The 27,126-nt window shown below is 40.6% G+C and overlaps 1 protein-coding gene across 2 annotated transcripts; it reads left to right on the top strand.

The window, feature by feature from the left end:
- Positions 1-3,132: 3,132 nt before the first annotated feature.
- znf1035 (zinc finger protein 1035) lies at positions 3,133-27,089 on the top strand. 2 transcript variants are annotated; one of them, XM_046399363.1, is made up of 2 exons: positions 3,133-5,827; positions 17,882-27,089. In XM_046399363.1, the coding sequence occupies exon 2, from the start codon at positions 17,917-17,919 to the stop codon at positions 26,383-26,385; it is 8,469 nt and encodes a 2,822-aa protein (XP_046255319.1). In that variant the 5' UTR covers positions 3,133-5,827; positions 17,882-17,916; the 3' UTR covers positions 26,386-27,089. The 2 variants fall into 2 exon arrangements, with proteins under 2 accessions (XP_046255319.1, XP_046255318.1); XM_046399362.1 differs by having other exon boundaries at positions 3,133-5,986.
- The last annotated feature ends 37 nt before the right edge of the window (positions 27,090-27,126 follow it).

Below are 27,126 nucleotides of genomic sequence, written 5' to 3'. Positions count from 1 at the left end.
TATGTGGTTTGATACGGAGTAGACATTAGTTAAAAAATGACAAGTAGCAATAACACACAGGATGGTCCAGATGGTTACAGAATAACATGTTTCATACTCTAACAACTACATAGTTCAGTCCTAACTAACATAAATGACTGGGAGTCAATAGTGTGGCAAAAATAAATAAACGTGTCCAGTTACGCTGGTATTAACTTCAGTGGCCAGCATAATGAGAGAGAGAAACTGGGTCTTAGAATACAAGATTTTATAATGAAGATTTTAAACCAACTATGTTTCCTATTTACCATGAACCCAAGAGAGTGTTAACAGAAGGTAGCCTTCCCTATTTAAATTTACCCAAAACAATTGACACAAAACTTCTTATTAGTATCCTTTTCAATCTTAAGCACAAATGCTTTCTTTTCCTTTGCTGTTTGGTAGAAACTTTTGGATTTGGAGATAATAATAATAAGAAGAAGAAGAATCACACACTTAATTTGTCTTCTGCATTCAACCCATCCTTAATTGAACACACATGCAACACCCAGCAAATTACATGCAGTGAAACACACAGGAGCAGTGGGCTGCGACTGTTAAGTGCCCAGGGAGCAAATCGGGGGTTAAGTGCCTTGCTCAAGGGCATATCGGCCGGCTACTGGAGTGGGGGAACATTAATCACTCCACCACACTCAATTTTTTCCTGCCCGTCTGGTGTGGGAATCAAACCAGCGACCTTCCGGTCACAAGCCGCTTCGCCAGCCTCTAGGCCACAGCTGCCCCCTATATAATGGTAAATTATATGGCAACTAATAATTGTAGTAGATTGTAGTTTTTCCTCTGCCAGTTTGTCAAGGGTACAAATATCAGCCTAGCCCTTGCATCCTGTTTTTTTGTTTTTTTTTTCTCCTTCAAATAATCTAGTTCATCTGTGACGGCCTTCTTCAAGTCAATAGCTTGCTGTTCTTTCTTTCTCTTCTTTTCATTTTGGTAGCCATGATATATCTGCCTGCCCCCTGTAGCCAAAAGCAGCATCTTTTTTCCGATCTGCACCTTTGTTATGCCAGCGACAGACCTGCCATGGTCAAGAGTCAGCCGCTGAGCCGCCAGAGACTTGTCTTTCTGATTCTCCACAGGCAATTCAGAAAAATCCTCTCTCCGCATTGATCTGTCAACGACCACCTCTGAAAAATGACAGTTTTGACCCCATAGTCTCATACACCAAGGTGGTCACTCAAATAGTTTGGGTCACATTTCTTGAATTTAACCTGAAGAGCAGCCAAATGACAAAACTCCCTCAACTTTCTGGGGATATCATCACTTATTGCCTCATCTGACTTTAGCTTCAGCAAGTGTGTGCAACGTTCCTTTCATTTGAGTACTACAAGTTGTGATACACTGGTTTTCTGAGGTACATTTTCAGGATCTTCTCAAGAAGTGTGATCAGCAGTATTTTTCAGCCTATCTTCATCTCTAGTCTATAGTTCTAGCCTATGTTTTTAGAAGATGTGGCTCAGAGTGGCTTCTCCTGCAAATCCAATATCAGTCTGAGACCTGTCCTTGTGCAGACCATGTCCTGATAAGGGAAATGACCTTCAGTGTGAATGTGGCCTCTTGCAGGTGCTTTTCCTACAAAAATCCCCCATCAGACTTATAGACAATTAAAATGAAGACATTTCATGTTTTCCTAATGTGCAAATTTACACAGGAACTTTCCACCTTTGAAGAAATTCCACCAAAAAGACCATGGTCTAAATTTCTGGGGACGTTATTTTACCCACCCATGCATTTTTTCTTCATTGTGCTTTGATTACTACAAGCTACATTACTGCATTGTAGCACACAGGAATACAATCTGCTAATGTTTTATTCTGCTCTGTTCATATTTTTTTTTTGCTGCTTGCTTTCTCTCACGCTGTATCACTCAACTGCATACTTACGCTTAATATATAACAGTATAGTACTGTTTATTACAACAAGGAGATACACTTTGTTTGGAAAAAAGACTGCAGGCAGCAAGACTTAAGAATGCTGAAACAAAAACCAAGAGCTGGGAAATCCTACCTCAGACCACAGACAACCATTGGCAGTTAAAAAGATGGATGATGAGTCTCTGCTTCCTCCCACTGTACAAAAGTGAAGCCAAAATATCCTGGATACGAATGCTGCCATCTTGGGCTAGTGACATCATTCGGAGTCAGAATCTGTGCAGCAGTGATTGTGCAGTGGAGACACAGTCTTGAGTTCCTGCCCATACACCTGCCTGACCCATCCACAAGGAGCGCTCGGTTGTCTGTCCTGTTTCTTTCACTTTTTATACCAGCAAATAACCAATTAAAACTAAACTTATCAGACAATTGAACTCTTGAACATACATCAGCATGATAAGACTGACCTACGATGACAAAAAACATCTTTTGGAAAAACTTATTTAATATGTACTTTTGAGTTTTGAGTTTGGCCTGTGTCCTACCTGCTAACATGGAGTAATGAGTGAGGGAGTTATGACCTGTACTGGAGCCAGCCACCAGAGGGCTACCAAGATATTTTGGCTTCACTTTTAGGGAGCACTCTTGTCGTCCATCTTTATATACAGTATAGTCATTGGTCCCAACTGACATATTAGTGTTATAACACCACACTTGGTATGGGATCAGTGTGCTAGGTACCTCAACAGTGGGGTAACAAAAACTGGATGGAATGATGCTGTTGGTACCATCCACAGCTTTTGGCTATGGAAACGCCAAAATAACCACTCTTAAGGCGTAAAGAACTGAGCTGAACTGGACTGCTTGGTGGACACACTGCTTTTCACTTCCTTGAAAAGTATTCCTCTGGGTAGGAGGTTCAGGTAACTTTAAGTGATACAAACGACAATGCTGTATGACACTATTATCCACACTAAATAATCATTTATTTAGTTTCATTAATTTAAAATTATTCACATCATGCCATATGTCAGATACTACAGTGTAATTGTGATGTATTCCTAATTGAGGGGAAAAATTTGGAAACTTTTAAGTAAGGTGGGATCATGTTTCCTCAGCATTTATTGTTTTATCTACTTAGACAACAAAAACTTTTACCAATTGCTTTTTCAGAAATGATGTACAAAAAATAAATCTAAAGATGTGATGAAAAATAAAAAAAAAGTTAAATTGCCCCTGACTGTTTATGAAACCTGTTATGACAACTTTATGATGCTTCATTACCATATTTAACATTTTGCTCTGGATCGAGAGTTGGAAAACAAGGAACAAATGGCCCCTTTTATATATTCGTGTCTGTTTCCGAAAGACAGATTTCTAAATGAAATATTAGAAATTGCACATCTATATGTTTATCCTTACCTTTAATCAATTTTTGCATGTCCCCAGAGAGGAAGGACAGTATGGGTTGGTGTGCTTGAAATGTGATGAAAAAGGGGTTGATCTCTCTTACAGTGCTGTGAAATATCCCACTTTCATGATGAAGACAGATTTAGCACAGTGGATCTTCACCTCTTCTAATTTATTCACTTTTGGATAGGGAAGGTCACCTCTACCTACCTACTACATTGTAGTCTTCGACATGTGGCCAGAGCAGCAATACCTCTTTCTGACACATATTCTCAATCCACCAATGGGAATGGTACATCCAATTCTCATGACATGCAAGGCAATTGTGGAACAGCCAGTACAGGCCAGAGAGTCTGTCTTAAACCTCCAATCCAGTGGGTTTACATCCATCTCTGAGTGCATGAGTGCATCATGCAGTATGAGAAAGCTGCACAAACTGAATTCCCAACATCTCAGGGAAGTCGGAAGCACTTACCTCTGCAGTATTGTGAATGCATTCCAATTCATGTTTGGCAAGTCCATTGAGATTTGGACAAGATTCCTGATTCCAATCTTTAAAAGCAAGTCCTTAATTTTCTCAGCAATATCATGAGCTGATGAGTGGTCTGTTAAATTTGAGCCAGTGTATAGTCATGACCTTGGGCCTGTCCCGTCGCCTGACATACATGTCTAACCATTTAGCCTATTGGTTCAGGCTTTCACCAAATAATGTAACATACATTCTTTCGATACTTTACACAAAGTGAGTTTCTTAAAGTAAGGAACCAGTCCAAAAGTACACATATGGGCACTGGGTTCACTGCATGCAAATCTGGCAGCTATCTACTTGTCAGGGAACATCGCAGAAAAATCTGCTTTGTGTCTTCACATGACTTGTAAGAATCATGAGAATTAGCTGGTTTTATCACCCACAGTGCCTCTGCTGGTAGGGCTTAGTTTCTGGACATTTGCTAACCAGAGTGAAAAAGCTGGTGAGGAGGTTGAGAGTTGATTTACATGAGACAGCAGCAACCTGGTGCTTCGCTTCTTTAGCACAGCTAGCAAGAGTTGCCTCTCCCATGTTCGAAATGTTCAAAGCTTTAGAACTTGGTCCACAATTTGCACATTCTGTGTCTTGGTCTTTCTCATGCCATGCCATAGGCTGTGCATGTCCAAGCAAAGTCAGATGTTATTAAGTTGTCATTTTCCTGGCATTGTGCGAATTTACTTCCCGTACAGTACAAGTTGCAACTCAAATAGATTTATCTTGATCTTAACTAAACCACATATTATACACGTGTTTTGAAGCAAATTTTATGGGTTTATATTTCCAAAACTTCTGGAGACCTGGAAATTAAAATTTTCAAATTCCATGGTATTTACAGGTTTTTCATAACCATACAAGACTTGCTGATATCAGGGTTAAGGGAGTGTGTCAGATGATCCAGACAAGACCTACTTTTTCTGTGGTGGCAATAATCAACTCTAACACTATAAGCATTATGTAGCCAGTTCTTTTATATCATTGGACCTTGAAAGCTCCTCTGCATGGCAAGTTTAAAATCTGAGAGGTTAATACTGATTAGAGAGTTGCTCTATATTTATTTGCGCAATTTTATTGTGCTCACCAATAAATTCTGTGACTTGGGATCTCAGTTATTCAGTGAGCTGCACATTTTGAGGAAAAAGTAAATGTGGTGACTGCACCAGGTACTTAAGTAATTGTCTGGTCACAGAATGTCAGGTGTATTCAGATGTTCCTGTTCACCTACTGTGATAAAATACTGTTTTTTTTATTTTATTTTTTGTTGCCTAAATCAGTGTGCTCTTCCCATTTGAACTGGTTCTAATGTGCCCCTTCAACTAAAGGAACTTTGTAGCAGACCAGCACAAAGACGTGGTGGCGCCATTTTGTAAGTCTTGCCCACAAAATGGCTGTGTGAAACATATTAACCCTTTAAAGACCAACCACGTCCAGTCCAGCAGACAAGTAACCAGGTCTGATGGAGCATCACAGTATCTTACACAAACAACATCAGCACAGTGGTCCTGAAACTGCACAGAGGAGCACTGCACCCGCACTGAAGACTTCAACGACCAGCTCAGCACAAGTAGTACTGTGTGTCTGCCTCAACACTAGAGTCGTGTAGGAGCAGCTGCAGCAGCAAGGAGGCAACCGCGGTGCAGTCGCCCGGAAGGAGTCGTGCTACCGCCCCGCCAGGCTCTGGTAGTGACAACCACAGAACATGAAGGGGCGGGCTCTCTTGGATCCCCCTCACCTTGTTATTGGTTGTAAGCAGATAGTTGCATAACGTATGCACAATTACGGCCACATTGTCTGAAAATGCGCAAATAACGACAATGGAGGCGGAACTGGATCTAGCGCAGATAGCCGGAGTATAACAAGCTATATAGCCCACTTCGCACTGAAAAAATACGACGGTTTTAGACTGAACGACCCTCATCGAGTTATAGTCCAGAAAGAATAAAGGTCGCCAGAGTGTGTTTCTCAGGAAAGACGGAAGCCATTGGTAAGGAGAAGAGACGCTTTATCCGTGTACTCTCATAGAAAGCCAAGATGTAAATTTCCTTTCAACCGAGTCCTCGAAGCGTTTATGGCAACAATGTAGCCGAGAAACTACAAAGGAAATGTGGCGAAGCACGCAACAGCAGCACGGAGCGTTGATCTGGTAAGGGTTCTGCTAAAGACCAGCTGCAGAGCAGCCATAACGGTTAGCTGTTCATTATCAGTGCTATCTTGCATTGTGCTAGTCACTAGCTAGTTAGCTTCACCCAGAACATTGAACATCAGTATAAAATTATGTAGCACGTGAGGTAGAGTCACGAACCGCAGCGCTGCCGTGGACGGTTTTGTTGAGTTGATTACATCGTATGTTTTGTGTTTTATCTGTTGTCCCCCGTCAAGGCTGATTGAAAGTACAGCATCTTACAATAACACAGTCGAGATAAGAGAAACACACACTCCAGGTGGTCTTACATCGTTGTTTCCCATTTAAAACCACCATACGAAATGATCTAAAATGCTCATCACTGTCCAAATTATCACTGAGAAGAAAACGCAAGTTTACCATAGAAAGTTTTGGAAATGTTATATACGCCTGCTGGTAATCATTCATTAAGTACTTGACTCGAGACAGCTCTGTTGATGTGTTGCCTGATTGCTTTAAATGATTTATAGTAAGTTCTGAATCTAGTCAACTAAGTTGTCTTGTGTGATGCCTCTCTGTTATAAGTTCATCAGTCCAGTCTTCAGAAGCTCTGTTTTTGAGGATGCTGTTTCATGGGAAAACCATCTCTATGCCTGAACTAGTATGATCTGCATAACAGGTAGCCCAGCACATAGAGGTGGACACATTGGAATAGGCTGTACATCTGTTAGAAATAAAATGAGTTAGTTCACTTGACAGTTGGCTAATAACATCCATATTTTGTGAGTACAGAAAGTGGGATGTGGTTTGTGTATTTACTCATTTTGGAAGCAAATTTACAGCCTTGTCCCTTGGAACGAGAAGCACTGTCAAATCTTGTACACTTACTGTCCACTTTATTAAATACGCCTGTACAATCTAATGCATTCCAGTATAACAGCCCTTCTACAGAACTTATGGAGAAAGCTTGACAAACACCTCACAATACAATGAAGTTCATTTCAGCTCCACTGCAAACTACAATCTCAGTAATAAACACCTGATTAATGTAATATTTTTGTGACCATGTCCATCAAAAACCATTATTTTTGCAAAGGTATGTGGCTATGCTGTTGTTTTGGATGACTTACATTTACAGGTGTACAAAGTGGCTATTGAGTGGAGTTGTTAAATGCTAATTAAAATGCTGTTAATTTAGATATTTATTTCTTTGGCATAGGGCGGTGATATCGGTCTGTTTATCAGCTATTCCTTAGCCATAACAACTAAGTGGAAACAAATGTGAATTTTGCCCTTGTTCATTTTGTATTTTTGCTCTGACACTCACCATGTGGTAAACTATAGTCCTTTTCACACTTGCAGTCTGTTGGGTGCACCGATCAGAATTTTTGAAGCCCATCACTGATGTGCTCAAATCAGTGCCTTTCAAAATGTCGTCACTTTATTTTCATCTGTAGTGGTTATTAGTGGCATAATAAAAATGTTGATGAAATGAATAACTATATTTACTTGGTTTTTATAAAGAAAGTTATCTGTAAACTGTAAAAAACAGAAATAAGTAAATAGAATTTAGAGACACAGGATTTTTCACAAATTCTGTGTCTAAGTTGTGTTCGCCTTTGTTACTACTCAACTTATTTATCACAGCTTGTATCTGGTTACTTCCATCTCTAACAGAAGTTTCGTCAAAAGTAAGCTAATGTAAAGTGTCTGTAATTCCAAACACTCCAAAGTCAAAGTATTTTTACCACCAAATGTTTTCAGATTAAGTACGTCAGTACATTTATTAGTGTTTACTGTCAGCTTGTTGTGTCTTCGCATCACTACATCATACCGCAGGACTCTGCTAACCAGCTGCAAACAGCCAACTAGCCCCCCTAGTGATAATAGCAGCAGCATGGAAAAGTGCTCTGATGTGGTCAGATTGTCACTTGTTTAAGTGATGGTCCCAAACAAGTTTTCTGTAGGCTAAGGATTCTGGCGAGAACAATGGGATGCACTTTGAGCCTTTCAGTATGCTATGACATTACAGCAGCACACAGCACACGGCTGTTTCTGTGTGGTTATCTCATTGGCTCTTCTGATTGGCCTTGATAGAGACTTCCAATCCAATTATTTGTGCCAAATATTGCTTGATAACAATAGATGGCTGACTGTTTGGAGTGCCCTTATCTGAAATGTTCAGAAACATTTCCTGCATGGCACCATGTGGGAATGGGAGCAGAGATCAATATTTAGGGAAATCTGTGCCGCCAATTTCCCACCTCACAACATGGCAACATTTCTGGGAAAATGCTGTCATGGCTGTGTTATAAATGAAAGCAGTTACATTCTTAGGACGTGGGGCAGTGCCTGTTGTGTGGACCGAACCCCACAATGAAACAAATGAAATAAAAAATGTTGGGGGCAAAACAAGAAGACAAATATGTTCCATTGTTTGATCTGTGTCACATGCCACCATGTGACTCCCTCCTTGTTTTTCTCTCTGCTCATGACAACTTGGCAAGGCGTAGGGTAGTCAAAAGTATTGATGTATCAGTACCCTTTCAGTACCAGTTTTAAAACAGTACAATATCTGCATCTGGCAGTGTGTGCAAGTTGTTTAAAAAAAGAAAAAGTATATACACTATAGTATATTTGGTGTGCATGAATCTAAGAAAATGTCTTTGCCTGATATTTTGTGAGTTTTTGGAAGAGCTTGTGGTTCGAGCAGACTCGTTGCAGGCGCACATCTCCTAGCTTAATCAACAGAGGCACAAGCATTTTGGTAGTGGCCAGTTGGATAGTTTTAACACGTTGCCCAACCTTAGTATACATAATAAAGCAAAGTTGGGACATCTCAAGTTTAAGGAGGAGTAGTTTGATAAGATTTGCAAATTACCTTTACCTGAAAATGCAGTCTTCTTGAAAAATTATTTCAGTGCATTTATTGGAGTGGAATGGGCCAGAGGTGTATTATTTCTAAATAATATTTCAGCTTGGTTTAGCTTAGTGTTTTATTTTGTTATTTATTTATTTTTTGGCTCAGTGATCCACACCTCTAATCTAATCCAGAATGGATGCTTTCCAGTTTCACCTGTGACTCAGCACTTTTCAGGCTGGGGAGGATGTATGGGACCTAGCATGAGAGTATGTTCCAGAGGAAATGAATAATATGTAAGAGAAATTGCTTATCTTGACTACACATATAATTTTTAAGTTTGTCCAAATCATAAACATAAGTCTAGACTTAAGTACCTACTTGTAACTGTTGTAGTGTACTTTGATTGCTTGGATTGAAGTGTCCTTTACAGGTAAATTCTCTTTTTGTTGTAGGATTTCCTCTTGGATTGTTTTGCCATGTTGGGCTGGCATGTCTTTACCACCAGAGGGCAAAAAAAGAAAGGACTAAACAATAGCAAAAAACATTTTGCAATAAATGAACTGATTAACTTTCTCAAGGCATGTTGCTGTTGTTGCTGTGCACCACGTTTTGTTGTTCAGCATCTGTTCATGTTTCGGTTCACATCCAGAGATTAAGGCTTCTCTTTCAGGCTCTGTTTTATATGACGAGTGAGCTAGAAGTATTTCATTGATTTTACTGGGATAGTAGTATTTATGTATAGTATATGACCATACTACCATTATCATATATTATAATGTGTTTTTGTGTTAATTGTGTTACATATTGTATTCATGACAGTGACCCTGTTATTCAAGAAGAAATTACCTCTCACTCTCATGCAGTTTTTGTGTCTTAGCTGTGGGGATCATGATGCATTTAGCAGCTACCTTTGTAAGCAGAGATTTAATGGGTAGATTATCTTGGTATCTGTTTGGCATCTCATACCTTGCCTATGTGAGTACAGTGTCAGTCAGGACTTCAGTGAGTCTGGAAGCTTCTCTTCTGAAATCCGAGCATATCTTTAGGCTGTGTTGAGAAGTTGATTGATTGTACCACGACATCATCTAAAAAATAACACTTTGTTCTTTTCAAGCTGTGGTTGTGTTGCTAGGCACAGAAATAATTAACAGGTTTACTTTTGTAAAGATGGATGTGATTGTGAGAGGGGTGTTCAGGACAGATGTTTGAAAAGGAAGAGAAGGTGGTGTGGAATGTGGAAGATCTTTTTTTGGGATAATAACAATACCCTAATACCCTTGCAGAGGAACACCTTGAAGAAAAGCAGTCATTATTACTGCTGCATTTCTTTTGGGTATTTGTTTAACAAGTAAAAATACCTGATTCAAGAAAGGCCTCCAGTGAGTTTTAGATGACCCTTAGACTAATTTCTGCTACAGAACAATTTTTGGGGGTAGCCACTCTTTGGCCATTTCATTTATATCTTAAGAGACTTGTCAACATACGTACATCTGTACGTATGGCCCATTCTTGTGAATACTCTATCTCAGGAACACGTCCACTTTGACCCAATCAAACCATTAGATTTTGATGGTCAAAGCTCAAGGTCACCATGATCTATGTCCCATCCATCCCATTCTTGTTAATGAAAAATCTCAGGAATACATTGAGGGGTTTTCCTCCAAATTTGGCATAAATGTCCACTTGGGCTCAAAGATGAATTGAATGATTTGATGGTCACAGATCACTGTGATGACACAGATCATGTTTTAGTTCTAATCAAGAATGCATTAATTGTGGGGAAAAAAGTCACACAAATGTCTAATAGGATAAAATGATGAAGCAGTGACTTGTGACTTATATTCAAAAAGTCAAAGGTCAGCTTCACTGTGACATCATAATGCTTTGCAAAAAGACTTTTGTGGTCATTATTCAATAAAAAGGCCTTGGGAACAGAAGGGTAGATTTTGCCCAAATTTCACATTTGGTCAGATACTGAATTGGTGGTCCTAATTGTGGGTGTCCACCTTGAAACTGTACTGATTGTATAGATCATCTGGGTTGTATGGTTGAAGATGAGTGTGAAGCCCCCATGTTTTTGAATTTGTAGCTTCTTTGCCGCAGCATCCATATTGCAACACTGTAGTCCAAATCAGGCTTGCTGGTTTTGATAATGACAACGAAGCTCTTTATTAGTCACTACAAATCTAGACAGAAACTGTAGCCTGACTAGCATGCTGAAGCATATGACTACAAGGCGATAATTCTACTTAAAGCACAAGATGCTTATAGTTTAAGTTAAAATGACACAGGGTAATGCATTTCACCAAAAAGCTCTGTTGCCAAATTGGCAAGCACTGGCTTGTTTGATGAAGGAGTCTGCCAATACCTTAAGCTTTGACAGGTGGCTTGGTGTGTAGGAACATGTCTGCTACATCAGACCTTACATAGACCACCACTGCTTTTCTGTTTTTGCTTGTAACTGCAGTCATGCAAGTCAAATATCTCTTATTCTTTGACATTCTGCAGGAAACCACAATAAAGAGTGCAACTCCTGCAAGGCACATAGATTGGCCCACTCATACAATGATTGCCTTGTGGCCACAATGAGCTGCACATAGCTTATTCCAAATCAGCCTAGTTGATTGAGATAGAAGCAAACTATTAATTGTTCTAATTAAGATTTGAATAAAAGAGATTCTTACATTCCATGTTCATTCTTGGTAATGTTGTGGATATAGTGTACACCAAGTTAATATGTAAGATGTTTGGCACGGAAATAACAACCTTGACCATTTCACAGGCACATACTTTTCTGTCTTGTCTAGAGCAATAACTAATGATTCAATCTTTTCTGTATTCACCCTGATTCAAAAGTTTCTTAGTCCAAGTCCTAGATAGTTTTCTTGGGGGCTGATAGAATGTTGACTGTTAGCAGGAAGCAGAAAGGGACTTGACACATATCCAATGACCTAATGGAAGATTTGTGCAAAGGTGGGAGCTTTCAGAGAGAAGGGTGATATGCCATGATGGTCTGCCACCCTCCTGATCTTTTCTTTACAGATCCTGCTGAAGTTGGGGGTTTGTGGGTGGGCCACTGGGTGGCATAGACTGAAACTGCTTTTGTGAAGTCTGGGTCAGAGTGAGGATGATTAATTGATTTATTACAGATATCCTGCAGTACTGCCACAACTAGGACTGTGTACCCTTAGAGTGGTACCACTAGAGCCACATATGATATATCATGCTGAACTGCCAACTTTGTCAAACACACTACATATGACTTCATCGCACCACAGAATGCACTGGTTGTAGCTGTTAAGGCAGTGGACTGATCACACCTTGCATGAATTTGAAGAACACTTGCAGTAACTTAGTTGTAGTAAATTACTGCAAGTGTTCTTCAAATGCAAAGCTATACCAGCAAGTCTTTTTTCAAAAAAAAAAAATAGAACTGGGTGCAAAAATTATTAAACGCAGGTACCACTTGACAGGAGAAGTTTCATACTGCTGGGTACTGGATTATTGTTATTTGTTAAAGATATCAAGTACTGATACCCAACACTAGTCCCCCAGAAACCATCTTTAAGGAAAAATATGTTTGACCTGTTTTGAATGGGTCCCATTATCCCTTCTGGAAACACAATGGTAGGGGGATTTATGACCTGTACTGTAGCCAACCTCCAGGATGTATTCAAAATATTTTTTCTTTATATACTGTCAGTGGTTCATGTGCACCATCATCATCGTAAACATTCAGTCTATATTGTATGCTAACATTGATTATCACTGTGCCTGAGTCAAATCACCACTCTTTTGCTACAGGGAGAGTTTTTCCCCCCTTCTTCTTGACTGCATTTTCTTACATGAGACCATGAGACTAGTTAGAGTATACACTATAGTGTATATACTATAATTTCCCTCCTAAATCAAGGAATTCTGATTCTGTATTACACCATAGACACTGAAGTATTGGGCCACCTGACCATTAGTCCAGCATGGACTTAAATGACATTGCATTCTAAATATATTGACAGCTTTGCGGAGATAATAGCATCTACTCTTCTGGGAAGGTTTTCCACAAGACTTTGGAGTGTTTCTGTGGGAATTTTTAAGCGTTCACATGGTAGAGCAGCTGTGAGGGCAGGCCCACACTGATGTTGGATGAAAAAGCCTGGCTCACAATCTCTGTTCCAGTTTTTCCCAAAGGTGTTTGATGGGGTTGAGGTCAGGGCTCTGTGAGGGCCAATCAAGTTCTTCCACACCAAACTCATTCAAGCATGTCTTTACTGACCTTACTTACAAAGATTTCCCTTCACTGGAAATGAGAAGCCTAGCCCAACCCCTGAAAAACAGCCACATAAAGAGGTGTGTCTGAATACTTATGTCTGTATGTGTGTAAGCATCCAGAATGTTGTGCATTGATCCTAGGGTCTACTGCTAGTTGGGAAGGCCTTTGCTGAGGACACCATGAACATGGACATGCAAGAGAAATGGCCAAGCACGCATTTAGATCAAAATCAATCCTGCAGAGAACTGTCTTGCCAGAGTCTTCTGAACCAAGGGCATTGCCAGAGACTTAAGAGGAGGCAGTGTCAAAGACTCAGGCACCCGTTCCTAAGAATCTCAAAGTTGAAACCCAGCAATTTCCCGCAGATAAGCTTGGCAGTTTCCAGCCGATGATGCAAACAGCACCCACCCCCCCCCTTTTTTTTTTGTCTGACAGGTCTGAATCAGTCTGAGATCTGGGTGAGTTATTTGCAATTAATTGCAATTGAAGCTGCAAACAGAAGCTGTAGTCCTTAAGACCTGTTTGGTGATAAAGGAGCTTCACCTTCACCTTGATGGCTTCTTTCACTGCTGGTGTCCATCAGATGGTTCTTGAGTTACAAATGCAGCAGGCACTGATTTTCTTGATGACTTTCTGGCTGGAACATCCAAAAAAATAATGAACAGAATGTAGGCTTTGAAATTGACCCAACTGGATTAAATGTTCCCAGACTCCCTGGGTTAGAGTTGAAGACCTTGCAAGCAGGGTCCTCTGTCTGATGTTCTTAATGGATCCACAACACACTTGGGTTTGCCACATCTCCGATAATCTTCCTTGCCATAGACCACAGTTGAGTTATTATTAAAATAAATAAAAATTATAACAACTTTTTGCTAAATCAATTCATAACATGGACTAATAGGACAAGAATGTGTGGCTTTCATACTTTTAATGTACTAATTAGTGCAATTAGTACTAATAAAGGGTGATGTGAATATGTAAGTGAACACTGTTTCCCCGAGAAAAATTGTTTGTTTGACTCCGGCCATTACTTGTGAAGTGGGGCTGACAGCCCAGCGTGGCCTTATTTAACAAATGTGGCTGGCGAGCTCTACAAACATTATGAGCTGGCCTACTCTAAATGTAGTTTTAAAAAACTGCAAATTAGGCCTGGGACAATATGCTTGTCTATTCAGAACAGATTCTTGATTGAAAGAATAGAGAAGGGGGCCCATTTTCAGTCTTTTTCTTTAGTGTATTATGTGCCAATATTGTATGGTCTAGAGACAGTGGCTTTGAGGAAAAGACATGAGGACGAGCTGAACATGTTGAAGTTTTCTTTGGGCGCGACTGGGGATGGATAGGATCAGAAATGAGTACATTAGAGCAGTGCTTCTCAAATATTTTCTGTTACGTCCCCCCAGCAAGAAGAAAACAATTCGCGCCCCCCCACCCCACCACCCACTCTCTGCCGCGATTATAAATAATAGTAATAATAATATGTAATAATATGATGCTAACAGTGCTCGCTGGTTTACTGAAGTTGCATTCACAAAGCGGGATGATTGTTGGCAATATTCGGCACGTTTTCGCTGAAAAAACTCCAGGGGCTTAACAGCATGTTTGGGATGTAATGTCTTCAAGTGACGCCTTAATTTATTTGGCTTCATGCTGTCCGCTGCCAGCATTTTTAGACACAGTAAACACACCGGTCTTTCCTCGTCTCCCACTGTAGTCACAGTGAGCCCAAGTGCTACATATGCTTTGTCATATTTCCTCATCTTAGCTTTCGGGTGAGTTACTTTTGTCTCAATATCTTCGTCTTTCTCCGCCTTTCTTTTCATCCCTGTTAAAAAGTTCTTCATGTTGTCTCTTAAGGGTTCGTTTACTGCACTTCATATTGCCTACTCGGTGCAAAAAAACCGCTACACCATAGAGGTAATACTCCCTGCGCACACTCTGACAATGAGAGCGCCACTACCAACCACTGTAGTGGATGTGCAATTACACTTTATTCTAGTATGGCAAAAAAAAAGCATGTTCCCCAGGGGGGCGCGCCCCACTATTTGAGAAGGACCGCATTAGAGGGACAGTGTGAGATGTTTCAGAGATAAAGTTAGAGAGGCCAGGTTGAGATGGTTTGGACATGTTCAGAGGAGGGACAGTGATTGGTCCAAGGATGCTGATGTTAGAGCTGCCGGGCAGGAGGTCTAGGAGAAGACCAAAGAGGAGGTTTATGGATGTAGTGAAAGTAGTTGGTGTGAGGGAAGAGGATACAGAGGATAGGGCGAGATGGAAGCAGATGATTCGCTGTGGTGACCCCTGAAAAGAACAGCCAAAAGGAAAAGAAGATTGTGTGAAGGACCATTCACTAGTGTCCTCAGTCCAGTGAAATACAATATGAAACAAAACTGACAGCTAGCATTTTTATTTTAGAAAGTTGCATTACTTTAATAAATGAATTAATTTGAAAGCATCTTACAGTCTCCTGCCTGTTGGAGAATGACAAAATAGCAGGAGGCAGAATGCTCTGCTGTGTTGTGAGCAGTCTCTGTGCTGCACTATTAACCTCTGAAAAGGCCATGATTGTGCAAGACACTGAGAGGGTGCAGAAGTGGAACGTGGTTTAAGTTATTTAATGCTGCAGTGTGTGTTGGTCAGCAGGTCTCATTTGTTACTAATTGAGTTTTCTGCTCGGCTAACGTTAATCGTAAAAAGTTCTCAATATGCTTTTCCCTAATCCCCAATTTGATCTGATCCCTAACACTAGCGCTGCTTGAATCTTGAAGGAGATGCACTTGGATGAAAATAGAGAGACAGATCTGAGAGTTTCAAAATAAAAGTTTAAGCTCATTGGGTGTACTTGGTCAGCAGTAATGTTTAGATAGGTGGTACGTGTCAGAGTAACATCCATATGAATGGCAGGACCCAAGGTTTGTCAACAGAACATTGTCCAAAGCATCACAATGCCTCTACTGGCTAGACTTCTTCCCATAGTGTATCCTGGTGACATGTCTTCCCCAGGTGAGTGATGCATCCAGCCATCCACACGGTGGAAAAGAAAATGTGATTCATAACACCAGGCCACCTTCTTCCGTTGTTCCATGGTCCATTTCTGATGCTCATGTGCCCATTATAGGACTTTTGAAAGTGGACAGTCCCATTGACAACAAACTGTGATGCATTGTGTATTCTGAATGTTGTATTCATTTATGTTGTAACCATCTCCAAAAGATACACTCATGCATCCTTTCTCATGGCTTTTCCAGCAAACCTAGTCTTTCCTCACCTGTCTTCTCATGATGCATTTTAGCACTGAGGCATCCTTCAAGATAATGCATTGAGATCAGTTTCACTGTCACAGGCAGGAGGGAGGAGATGAAGAGGCATGAAATAGAGAGAGGTCATGGTGTTTTGGACAGACCAGAACAAGTACAGATGTCCTTTAGTAAAGTTCCACTTCGGTTCAGATCATATCCATTCCTCATCCTCATTATATCCATTACCCCCATTCAGCTTTCTCTGTTGTTGCACGTTGAAGTCTTCCAGATACGTGGCTAACTATGGAGTCCCCAAGATGGAACAGGATCCTACCTAGAGACTCAAAGACCACATACTGTAAGTGCCTCTTAGGCGCACGGGCGCTGTCAACTCTCAGAGACGATGCAGTGATAAAAATCCAGCCCTATCATTCTTCTGGGAATAGTCTGGGAATAACCACACTTAAGTCCTGGCACCCCCTGGTACTCTGGGGGGCTGCTTTTCTCTGTTGTTTTTCCCATATTTACTTCGGGTGCTCACATATCCCCTGCTATTAAAAACATTAAATTCTCCAATCCAGTTCTCCACTCAGTGCCCTTGGCAACTGTCCTACAACTGGAATAGGTCACCTGGTACTGCATCTGGCTACCTGTTGGTCATACCTAGAATGAGCTTAATGTAGAGAATGCATTTCCCTAGTGATCATCCTTGAAAAGCTCAGTCTTTCAAGTAAGAATGAGAAGTTCACCACTTTCTGTGTTACCAAGTACAACATGTACTTGGTAACACTTGATAAAACTGTTTTCGGTAAACAGTCAGTCTCACGTTTTTCACAATTTGTATTTGTTTTACATGGCATCCCAACTTTCTTGGATTCAGGGTTGTAATGTAAATAAAAAAGTCAAAAGAAACATAGACAACAGTTTTAAAAGAGTTGAAATCATCCATGTGCTTGTTTTTTCCAACCAGCAGTCCAAGTTGGTTGGGCTTGTTAGTTGAGTGACTGAATACAGAAAATGTTTGATATGTGTCAGCACCCGTGCTATACGTTGATATGAGAAAACCTATGTGTAATTGGTATTCCCCCACATTTTGCACCAGCTATGGGCCCTTCTCTTACTTTTCACTTATCGAAAATCAGTTCCTGTACATGGGTCTCAATGCATGGAATCGTCTTTCCACCACCTGACTGACAGTGCACCAAACCCCTGTGCCGCTGTTGGTCACATGTTAGCTCACATGTTGCGCCCAAACATGTAACTGGGAAATACACAGAGCAAACACATAAACTACAGGCAGTTCTCTCTGAATATTTTTGGGGTCAGATTTTAGTGGTTTGTAAATGTTTACAATAATAATATCAATTCATTTTTTCCATTCATATGTAACCTACATCATCCCTGATAGTCCCAGTCTTTGTATGTCCAAGAAAAGGTCAGATCTTATTTGATTTATTTTTTTATTTTGTTATTCTTGGCAGTTTGTGTAATTTCTTAATGCGTTGTTGTTGTTCTTTTCTAATTTTATGCTTCTGTGTTTTCAGGATTGTGTTGGCCTAACTTCTGGTCCTTGCAGAGAATGGCTCATGGGTGGGATTCATACTTCCATAACCTGCCACCTCTGGCGTCAGATCCAAGCACTGTGAGGACATCAGAGTCGGACGGAAATCTTTCTCCACATATAGAGAACTTCACTGGACATCATGACTTCCCTGGCACAGTGGCTTCACATGAAGCCCCAGCAACAAACTCAAACTTCAACACTAACTTTTACTCAAATCCCAGTATTGGAAATTCCAGTTCAGACTGTGTATATCAAAAATACTTCAAGGATGCTCCATGGCAAGCTGATGGAGAGCAAATGGAAAAAGAGTACTTACCAAGATGTGGAAATGGTGTTATAGATTTCGCCACAGATGGATTATCAGCATCAGAATCATTTCCTTCGTCTTTTCCTGCAGATTTCCAAGGACTGAAGCAAGACTGTGGAATACTAGCTACATCATTTCTTGAGGACTACTCAGATGTCAGTAGCTGTTCAGACGCAGATATTGGTGAAACAAGGCCTTCTTGTAAATTCATGGGAAGTAATTCACTTCCAAAAACTAAAACTGACATCTCTGTAAAACAGAGCTCATCAGAATGGCTTTTCACTCATCCTGGAAATATGACATTTCCGCTCGAGAGTCCACGCCCTGTTATGTCAGAGACTAGTGTAATTTTGCCAAGTCCATCAAATGTGAAGGCAGAAGAAAACATAATTGAATGTGCACAAGACAAGATGGAAAGTCCGGAAGACACTGCCAAATATGATACAGGACACAGTCAGTCTTCTAAAACTCCAACCCTGGTGACAACTACTGGCAGTGAGACTGTGAAGGATAGAAATGAATGTGATGGTTCTGAAGATCAGAAACAAAAGGACTATAAGGAGAGAGATCTCACTCAAGGAGAGTATTCAAATATCTTGATAAGTGTCCATGAAAACTTGACTGTTGATGGATTAGAGAAGTACCCAGATGGCAGTTTGGAGGGGTCAGTCACTGCAAATGCTCCAAACATATTGGCTGCATTTAATAATGAGCAAGATCACTTTGATGGAGAAGTTTTAAGAAAGGAAATGAACCAACCATTCAGCCAAGTAAATGTGGGGCTTGATAATTCCGGCTCCACAGATGGTCAAGATAGAAATATGAAAGAGGATGAGCAGGACCAAAGTGAAGTGCTAAGAGGGAAGAGAAAAGAATCAGGCTCATTTGAAAATGAGAACTTTGGAAAGCAGAAATCCCCAAATGCCAACTCCACTGTATGTCAAGATGAAAATATGGAAACTGACTATCAGGAGAAAGAAATTCAGTCAAATATTTGTCAGTCTTCAGATCCACAGGGTATCAAGGTGTTCGATTGTAATGATGCTATTCATGAGCTCATTGAATGTACAAATACCTTGAAAAGAGAAAGTCACGTTCAAACCTGTTTGCAGATATCTGAGCATCAGTCTTGCGAAAGTGTAGCTCAGGTCAATATTTGTAGCAGCCCTGCTGTGATGAGGGATGGTGTTTTCAGTGATGCCACTGACAAAAATGAGCAAAGTGTTGCAGGTCATTTCAAAACATGCTTGGAGCCAAATTGCTCAAACACAGAGCAAAATCCATGTCTCGAAAAAGAATGGACAAGTGCAGCAGAAAAGACAAATGCCACTTCTTTGCAAGATCCAGGGTGCAATGGTCCTGGTATCTCTAGTGACTGTGGTTCTATTGACCCTAGCACCAAGAACAAGCTAGGTATTGCTAGCTATGTAGAATCCTACTCAGAGCCGCATAGCCCCAGCACAGACATAAATCCCAGTCTAGAAAAGAAAGTTACAAGTCCATTAGAGAAGACTATAAACCCTCCTATGGATGCAGATTGTACTGGCCCTGTTGTGACTAATGACACTAAAGAGCAAAGTGTTTGTAATAGTTTACAATTTTGCTTACAGTCAGACACCTCGTGCACAGACATAAATCCCTGTCTGGAAAAAAACTGGACAAGTCCAGAAAAGAATACTAATACAGCCTCTTCTCCAGATCGGCAGACGTCCCTACATCAAACTCCAGTGGCCCTAAAACCAGAAAGTCTTGGTGGAGATGTTGCTGAAAATGCTACAGAGTCATTTGAAGAGATGGAAACATGTACAGAGGAACCACCAGTGCTTGACATCCTGTATGGTGAGCCTCTGTCAAGAGAAGACTCTTCATGTGACTATGATGAAACAAAACATGACACTAGGCATTCTGAAGACACTTCTTTGGTCCAACCTGATGGTAACGGCATGAATCAATCAGAAGAACTAGGGCCTCAGCTGAAATCCTCTATGCAAATGAGTAAATATCTGCAACCTGTTGTAGTATTGAAAACCTTAGAGTCAGGAAATGGAATGAGTAACTCCTATCATTGTGGAGCTTGCCAACACACAACCAACAGCGTAGATCATCTAATTGAACACCACTATTGTTGCCATTCAGTGTACAATTTCCACTTTTGCAAAACTTGTAATCTCTGCCTGATGAGGAATGATGATGCTGAAAAACATTGGTGTGATGTGACCAAAGAAAGCCCTCAGCTTCCTTCTGATTTGAGCCAACAGAAAAAAAAAGGTTTTGAGCGCCATGGGTGCAATCGATGTGGGCTCATGTTTTCAAAATCATATCAGTTTATCAAGCATATGCGAACACACACTGGCAAAACGCCTTTTAAGTGCAATGAATGTGGAATATATTTTGCACATGCTGGTAGCCTGCAAAGACACCAGGTTACACCTGGTAGATGCAAGCAGACAAAAATTCCAGTTACAAATCTTGATGCTCTCAGCGAAACTAAAATGCCACCACCAAAGGAATTGGTATCGAAAAAAACATATGCAAAACTACCAGAATGTTGTGTAAAGCTTGTTGACATCTGCAAAACGAATATGTGCAATGTCTGTGGTAAAAGCTTCTCAACTGCAGAGAAGGCCAAAAAGCACTTCTACAACATACACAAGGGAAAGAATTTAGACCTTTCGCCAAGTCAGTCTACTACAAAACTTTGTGATGAGAAAAGTCAAAAAGAAAGGACTGAGACCAGAGGAAAATGTAAATGTCCTCTTTGTCCACGGCTTTTCAAGTACTCATACAACAGGGCTCGACATTTGCGTGACTGTGTCAGAGAAGCAATATTTGGTGGCAAGGAAAAAGTTGCTGGAAAATATCGATGCCCCTTGTGTCACACTACCTTCACTTTACCATCCAACCGAATTAGACATATTAACACATCTTGCCTCAGAGAATGTGTTAATCGGCTTGCAAAAGAGAGGGCTGAAGAGAAGAAAACAAAGGAGACTGAACAAAAACAATCAGATGAAAATGAACAGAAAACATTGTCAAAGGAAAATGAACAGAAAAATCAAGCACCCCCAGCACTAATGGCCCCAAAGACTTGTAAAACAGTACCACGTTACAAATGCAACCTTTGTCCTGCAGTTTTTTGTCATCCTTCTGGAAAATACAGACATATGAAGAAACATGAGTTGTTTAGACTCACTGGCAAAATGTTCAGGTACAGGAATTCGGTTTTCTCTATCATGTCGAAACCAACAACTTTAAGTACTACAAAGACTGAAGAGAGTAAAGATGACTTCAAACCAGATGAAGTAAAAAGTTGTCAATTTTGTGGACAGTGTTTCAGCACATCACAGTCACTGAAGAAACATGAGCACAATCACAAAGGTGAAAGGCCATATCGCTGTCTGGAATGTGGAAAAGGATTCAAGAAACGTGCCTACCTGTTTGGTCATAAAATTGTTCACCAGAGGAGGATACAGTGCACTGTCTGCAGAAAGATTCTTCCAACTGTTAGAGAACTGATCCAGCACAGAAGCTCGCATCTAAAAAAGGGAAAGCTTCAATGCCCTGACTGTCATCTACAGTTCCAGTATCCTGCATATCTCCTCAGACATCTAGACAGCCACAAAAATAGAGAAAACAAGGCAGCTCGGCTTGAAGAGAGACAACTGAAACCACAACAGTCCTTGGAATCTGTGAATGAGGAGAGTGGATCAAAGCAGCTACAGTGTTCCTTATGCAAAGAGATGTTTAATGATGCTCAAGTACTAAGAAAGCATTGTCTTACACATATATCTGGGTCTTCATCAAACCAGTGTCCCTTTTGCAAACACAATTTCACGAGTCGTCGATATTTGCTGCGCCACATGATCAAACATACTGGAGACAAACCCTTTTCCTGCACCAACTGTGGAAAACAGTTTTACCGTGACATTTACCTTAAACTTCATAGTAAACATTGTTTCCTTGCTCAAACCAAACTTGTAACATTGGAGTCTGACGTTAAGACAAAGAAGTCACATCAGTGTTCCTATTGTCCACGCAAGTTTTCAAAGAAAATCCGCCTGAAAAATCATCACCGTGGCCACAAGATAAACTCTCTGTTGCTGTGCTCAAAATGTGGGCAGTACTTTGGATATACAAAGTTAAGCCATCATCAAAAGAACTGCATAGAGACAGAGCACAACACTGGCTTATCATCTTTGAATAGCGATAACAGCAAAAGCACTTCTCAGACAGACCAGAATGTTGATACATTGGCTTTTCAGACCAGTGCAACAAATAAACTTCATTTCAAATGCCCTCACTGTACGCAGAGGTTCAGGTACAGATCGTTACTCTTGAGACATCTTGTTTCACATACAGGTTTGCAACCATATGCATGTGTGCACTGTGGCCACAGATATCGAAGTCAAACAATGTGTTTGCAGCATGAGGCTTTCTGTGATGGCATTTACAAAGAGGAGCAGTCAAAAGTCAAAATAGGTGCAGCACAACAATTGTCACACATGCCTACTCTCAGGGAGGCAGCACAGAAGCCCCACGCAGAAAGTGAAGCTGAGTACAAGTGCAAATTCTGCACCAAGACTTTCATGAAACCACGAAACCTCAGACGTCACATTTTGACGCATAATGAAGTGAAGCCTTATCGCTGCAAAGCCTGTGACAGCTGCTTTTCAAGGTATGATCATCTGAAAGTACATCAGGCTCGTTGCAAAGGGAAAAGATCACGTTTGGAAGTCTGTATTCCCAAAGTCAGTTTAGATGATGTTGGCACAGGTTGGCGAAATAAGTTTGGTATTGAGCCTGCTGAAAAGCAGGAGTCATTTGACTGTAAAATCTGTTCAAGGAGCTTCTCAACTCAGTCTAAGCTTTCTCGACATAACACTATGTTTCATGTTACAAAATTATTCAAGTGTACAGGCTGTGGCTCATCATTCTCTCATGAAAAATCTCTGAAGAAGCATAGGAAGATGAGAAGGTGCAGAAAGGTCTTGAGAAAAGCAAATGCTTCCCTACCACTGGAAACTAATCCATCAACAGAAAATGTGACAGCACCTCTTGATGGTGTGAGAAGTCGAATTCTTCAGAGAATCCAGCCTCATTTCAACAAAAAGTACAAATACATCTGTAATTACTGCCCCCGTGCTTTTGGAAACAGCTATCAATTAAGCGTGCACACCCGCCTGCACACAGGAGAGAGGCCATTTGCTTGTGATTATTGTGGTCTGAGATTTATTAGGAAGGATTATTTGCAACGCCACTTCCAAAAGTGTCCTAAAAAAACACAGCAAAATAAAATCCCCTGTGACAAATGTGGAGGATTTTTCCCACAAGCCAAGCTTGAAAATCACAAAAAAAGTTGTACTTCAACATCCAGCTCATCGTCAACAGTGTGCAAAAGTCAGCAGTCAGCCTCTCAGAGCCCACAAAAGGGCTTTTCTTGTGCATACTGTAGTTCCCGTTTTGTGCTATTTTCACAACTGCAGGAGCATTTTTTAAATGCACACAAGATGGAAACAATGACTCCACCAGTGTCTACTGCTCCCTTACAACACCATCTGTCAAATATACCAAAAATCAAAGAGGAGCCTTTGGATGAGAGTTGTGATGAACGACTTGGTGATGGTGGTAATTTAATCTGTAAACTAGATACAGCTCTTGCTAGTGAGGTCCCCAAACCATTTTCCTGCCCAGACTGTAACATGTCCTTCATAACTAAAGCTGGACTAACTTCTCATCTGCGTGTACATTCAAGGGAGTCTGCTTTTAGGAAATGTAAATTTGAACATATTTCAGAGAGAAATACAACTCAACAGCTGGAAGTACCTTTGAAAGCAGAGCTTGATTTCGCACTAAATGACTCTGTTTTAGTGTTCAAAGAAGGCTCCAAAACAACTGGAACTGGGGTTTTGCAGACAAACTTCTCCTGCAAAGAGGACTTAATGGATGAATCCTCACAAAATTCGGAAGATAGTGAGGTGAAAGACGGCTCTAGCAAGGAGACAAAAGCTGTGCAGTATCAATGTTCAGAATGTGATAAGAGCTTCACAGATGGCTTAATGCTCATTAGTCACCTTGAAGACCATGGGAGAGAGGAACAAAAGAAAAAGCACAACACGTGTAATAAATGCGGACGGGTGTGCTCTAGCCAAGGACATCTCGAAAAACACTTGAAGATGCATGGAATTCATAAGAAATACTCTTGCAATGACTGCTCCAAGATGTTTTATACCTCATCTGATCTTGAAGTCCACAGAACATGTCATGACCTGAGTAGACCTTATGCTTGCAAACTGTGTAATCAAAGGTTTTTGACAAGACCATCTTTATGTAATCATTACAGTGAAGACCATCCAGATGATGTATTCACTTGTCGTTTCTGTCACAAGACTTACGCAGTCAAAAAGTCACTGGCTAGACACTATAGAAAATGGCATCAAAAAGAGCAGAATGATCATGGGAGAACTGTACAGGAAAAGCGGAGCACTGAAAAACAATCCAGCAGTCAAGTCAGTACAACTGGTGAAAGTGATGAGGATGAAAATAATGGCAGTGAGGACAGCGACTCAGACTCTGCACCGTACTTCCCATGCCATGTGTGTGGCAAGACGTTCTCAACATCAGAAAGTCTTGAGGATCATCAGAGGTGTCACTTGGGTGAAAAACCACATGAATGTGCAGAATGTGGTAGATGTTTTTTCCAGGCATCCCAGTTGCAGCAACATCAACGAATGCACCAGTCTGAATTTCAGTGCCAGGCATGTGGCAGAGGTTTTGTCTCTCTCTTTGCACTTCGTAAACATAAGCATACTCATGGCAAGAGCCGCCCATACCGTTGTTCCAAGTGTCACTTCAGCTTTACAGGACCCTCACAGTTAGCAGAACATATGTCCACCCACCGTGAAGAAAACTTCCCATGTGACATATGCAATCGTGTGTTTCTCTCCAAGAGCAGCAGAGCTGAGCATCGGAAAAACCACTCTAAGTCAGTTGACCATCATCCTAATTCAATTTCAAGGGAGGAACATAAAGCATCTGCTTCCCAAGAACTTAAATACCGCTGTGGTGTTTGCAGTGAGCGTTTCAGAGACCCAGAGAAGCTCTCAGAGCATGGTTGCATGGCAGCCAAAGAACGACCGTACTCATGTTTGGACTGCAATAAACATTTCCTGCATGCATCTCACCTGAAAAAGCATAGGACTACCCATCAACTATCACGGTCTACCAGTGAATATGCATGTGATCAATGCAACAAGAGTTTTCCTTCCTCCCAGCAGTTCCTCAGCCATCTTAACAGCCATGTTGATACTGCAGCAGGAATTCAACGTAAGACTGAAACTAAAGATTGCGGTCCTTCACATGGTTTCATATGTCCAGTTTGCCTTCAGCGTTTTGGTAGTGCCACTGAATTGATTAGTCATTTTCCCACACATTCTGATGGTACATTTAAATGCAAAATTTGTAAAATAACATTTTCCTCTCAAGATAGGCTTGATGAACATGAGCACGGTCATCAGACATCATCTACTCAGTTTTCATGTTCAGTGTGTGGCCAGAGCTTTTTGGGGAGCGATTCTTTCCTCCAGCACCACTGTTCCCCTCGACAGCATGCAATAATGGAGAATGAAAACTCAAATCCGTCAGCTAAGACATCTCCAACTTATCATCAAGCACCAGGAGAGGAGGAAGAGATTGATGTTACAGGAGAGGAGTTATATAATTGCCCTGTTTGCTCAAAGCAGTTCTCCTCAAAAAGTGGTCTGTTGGCACATCAAAATCAACAGCACCCAAATGAGAAGCCATTCAGATGTGAGCTTTGTGGAAAAACATTTGCCCTGAGGCGGTACCTTAAAGAACACGAGCGAAGACATCGTCAAAAATCAGCTGCTCAGAATACAGCTCAGTCAGCACAACAGAAGCTCAAATGTACGAAGTGCAACAGTGAATTCAGTACAGCTCAAGATCTGTCTTTGCATATGAGATTTCATGCTGAAAAGGAAGTTGGAGAGTACCGCTGTGATATGTGCTACAAGTCATTCAGCCAGCGGTCTCTCCTGAAGCAGCACCAAGAAAGTCATGTTGGCCAAGTTGTATATGAATGCAATGAATGTGACAAAGCCTTCGCTTTTCCTCACCTGTTGGAAGAACATCAGCAGACTCATGCTGGGTCCTCACAGTAATGGTTGTGACATAACATCTTCCCTCTGAGTAACTGAAGTAACTTGAAATCCCTTTCATGCCTTACATCTGACTGTACCTCCACTTGTAATCCTAATTTGGATCCAGTTTGTATTTTTGGCCCTTGTTGCATACTTGCAAAGGTCAAAGGCTCATGTTATTATGACAGGGCATCTTTTGTTCTGAGTTTCTATTTACATTGTATATATTTCTAGTTCTAATATTGGAATTGTATACTGTAAATTAGCTACATAGTTTGACAGTGTATGTAAATCATCATTACAAAATTTGGATAAAACTGAGTGTTGATATTGCCTGTAAGGCTGCTTATGAAAGGATAAGATGTTCATGAAATGTCTTGTATATAGGCTGGATTTTTTTGATCAGTGGTCATTCATGTCATTTCTTTAGTTTTTGAGATTTTATGTTTAAGTAGTTTTTAGTCTGTTATGTTTACAATATCTACAATTCGAACTGTTCAGTTTAATCTGGTATTTTCTATGACTATTTGTGTACTATAGATAATTTTGTAATTTTCAGTTGAACAGTTTATCATGGATTGCATTTTTGATATTGATAAAAAATATTGTACAGACATTTGAAAGATCCTCTAACTGAATATTGTTTTCACAATCCAAGGATGTTACTTTTCTTATGGAATTTGAGTTGATACATGCGGTTAATGAGTAAAGTCAACCAGAAATGACTGTGTGTCTTGTGTACTTTGTGGGAACTTCAGACAA

The sequence above is a fragment of the Scatophagus argus genome, chromosome 9 (assembly GCF_020382885.2).
Source record: "Scatophagus argus isolate fScaArg1 chromosome 9, fScaArg1.pri, whole genome shotgun sequence".
Lineage (NCBI taxonomy): Eukaryota > Metazoa > Chordata > Actinopteri > Scatophagidae > Scatophagus > Scatophagus argus.
Note: the sequence above shows the minus strand (reverse complement) of the source record. Positions and strands in the feature narration are given on the sequence as shown.

Bases quoted from the DNA above. Each gene is read 5' to 3' on its own strand.
- znf1035 (XM_046399363.1), top strand. From the start codon at position 17,917: ATGGCTCATGGGTGGGATTCATACTTCCATAACCTGCCACCTCTGGCG.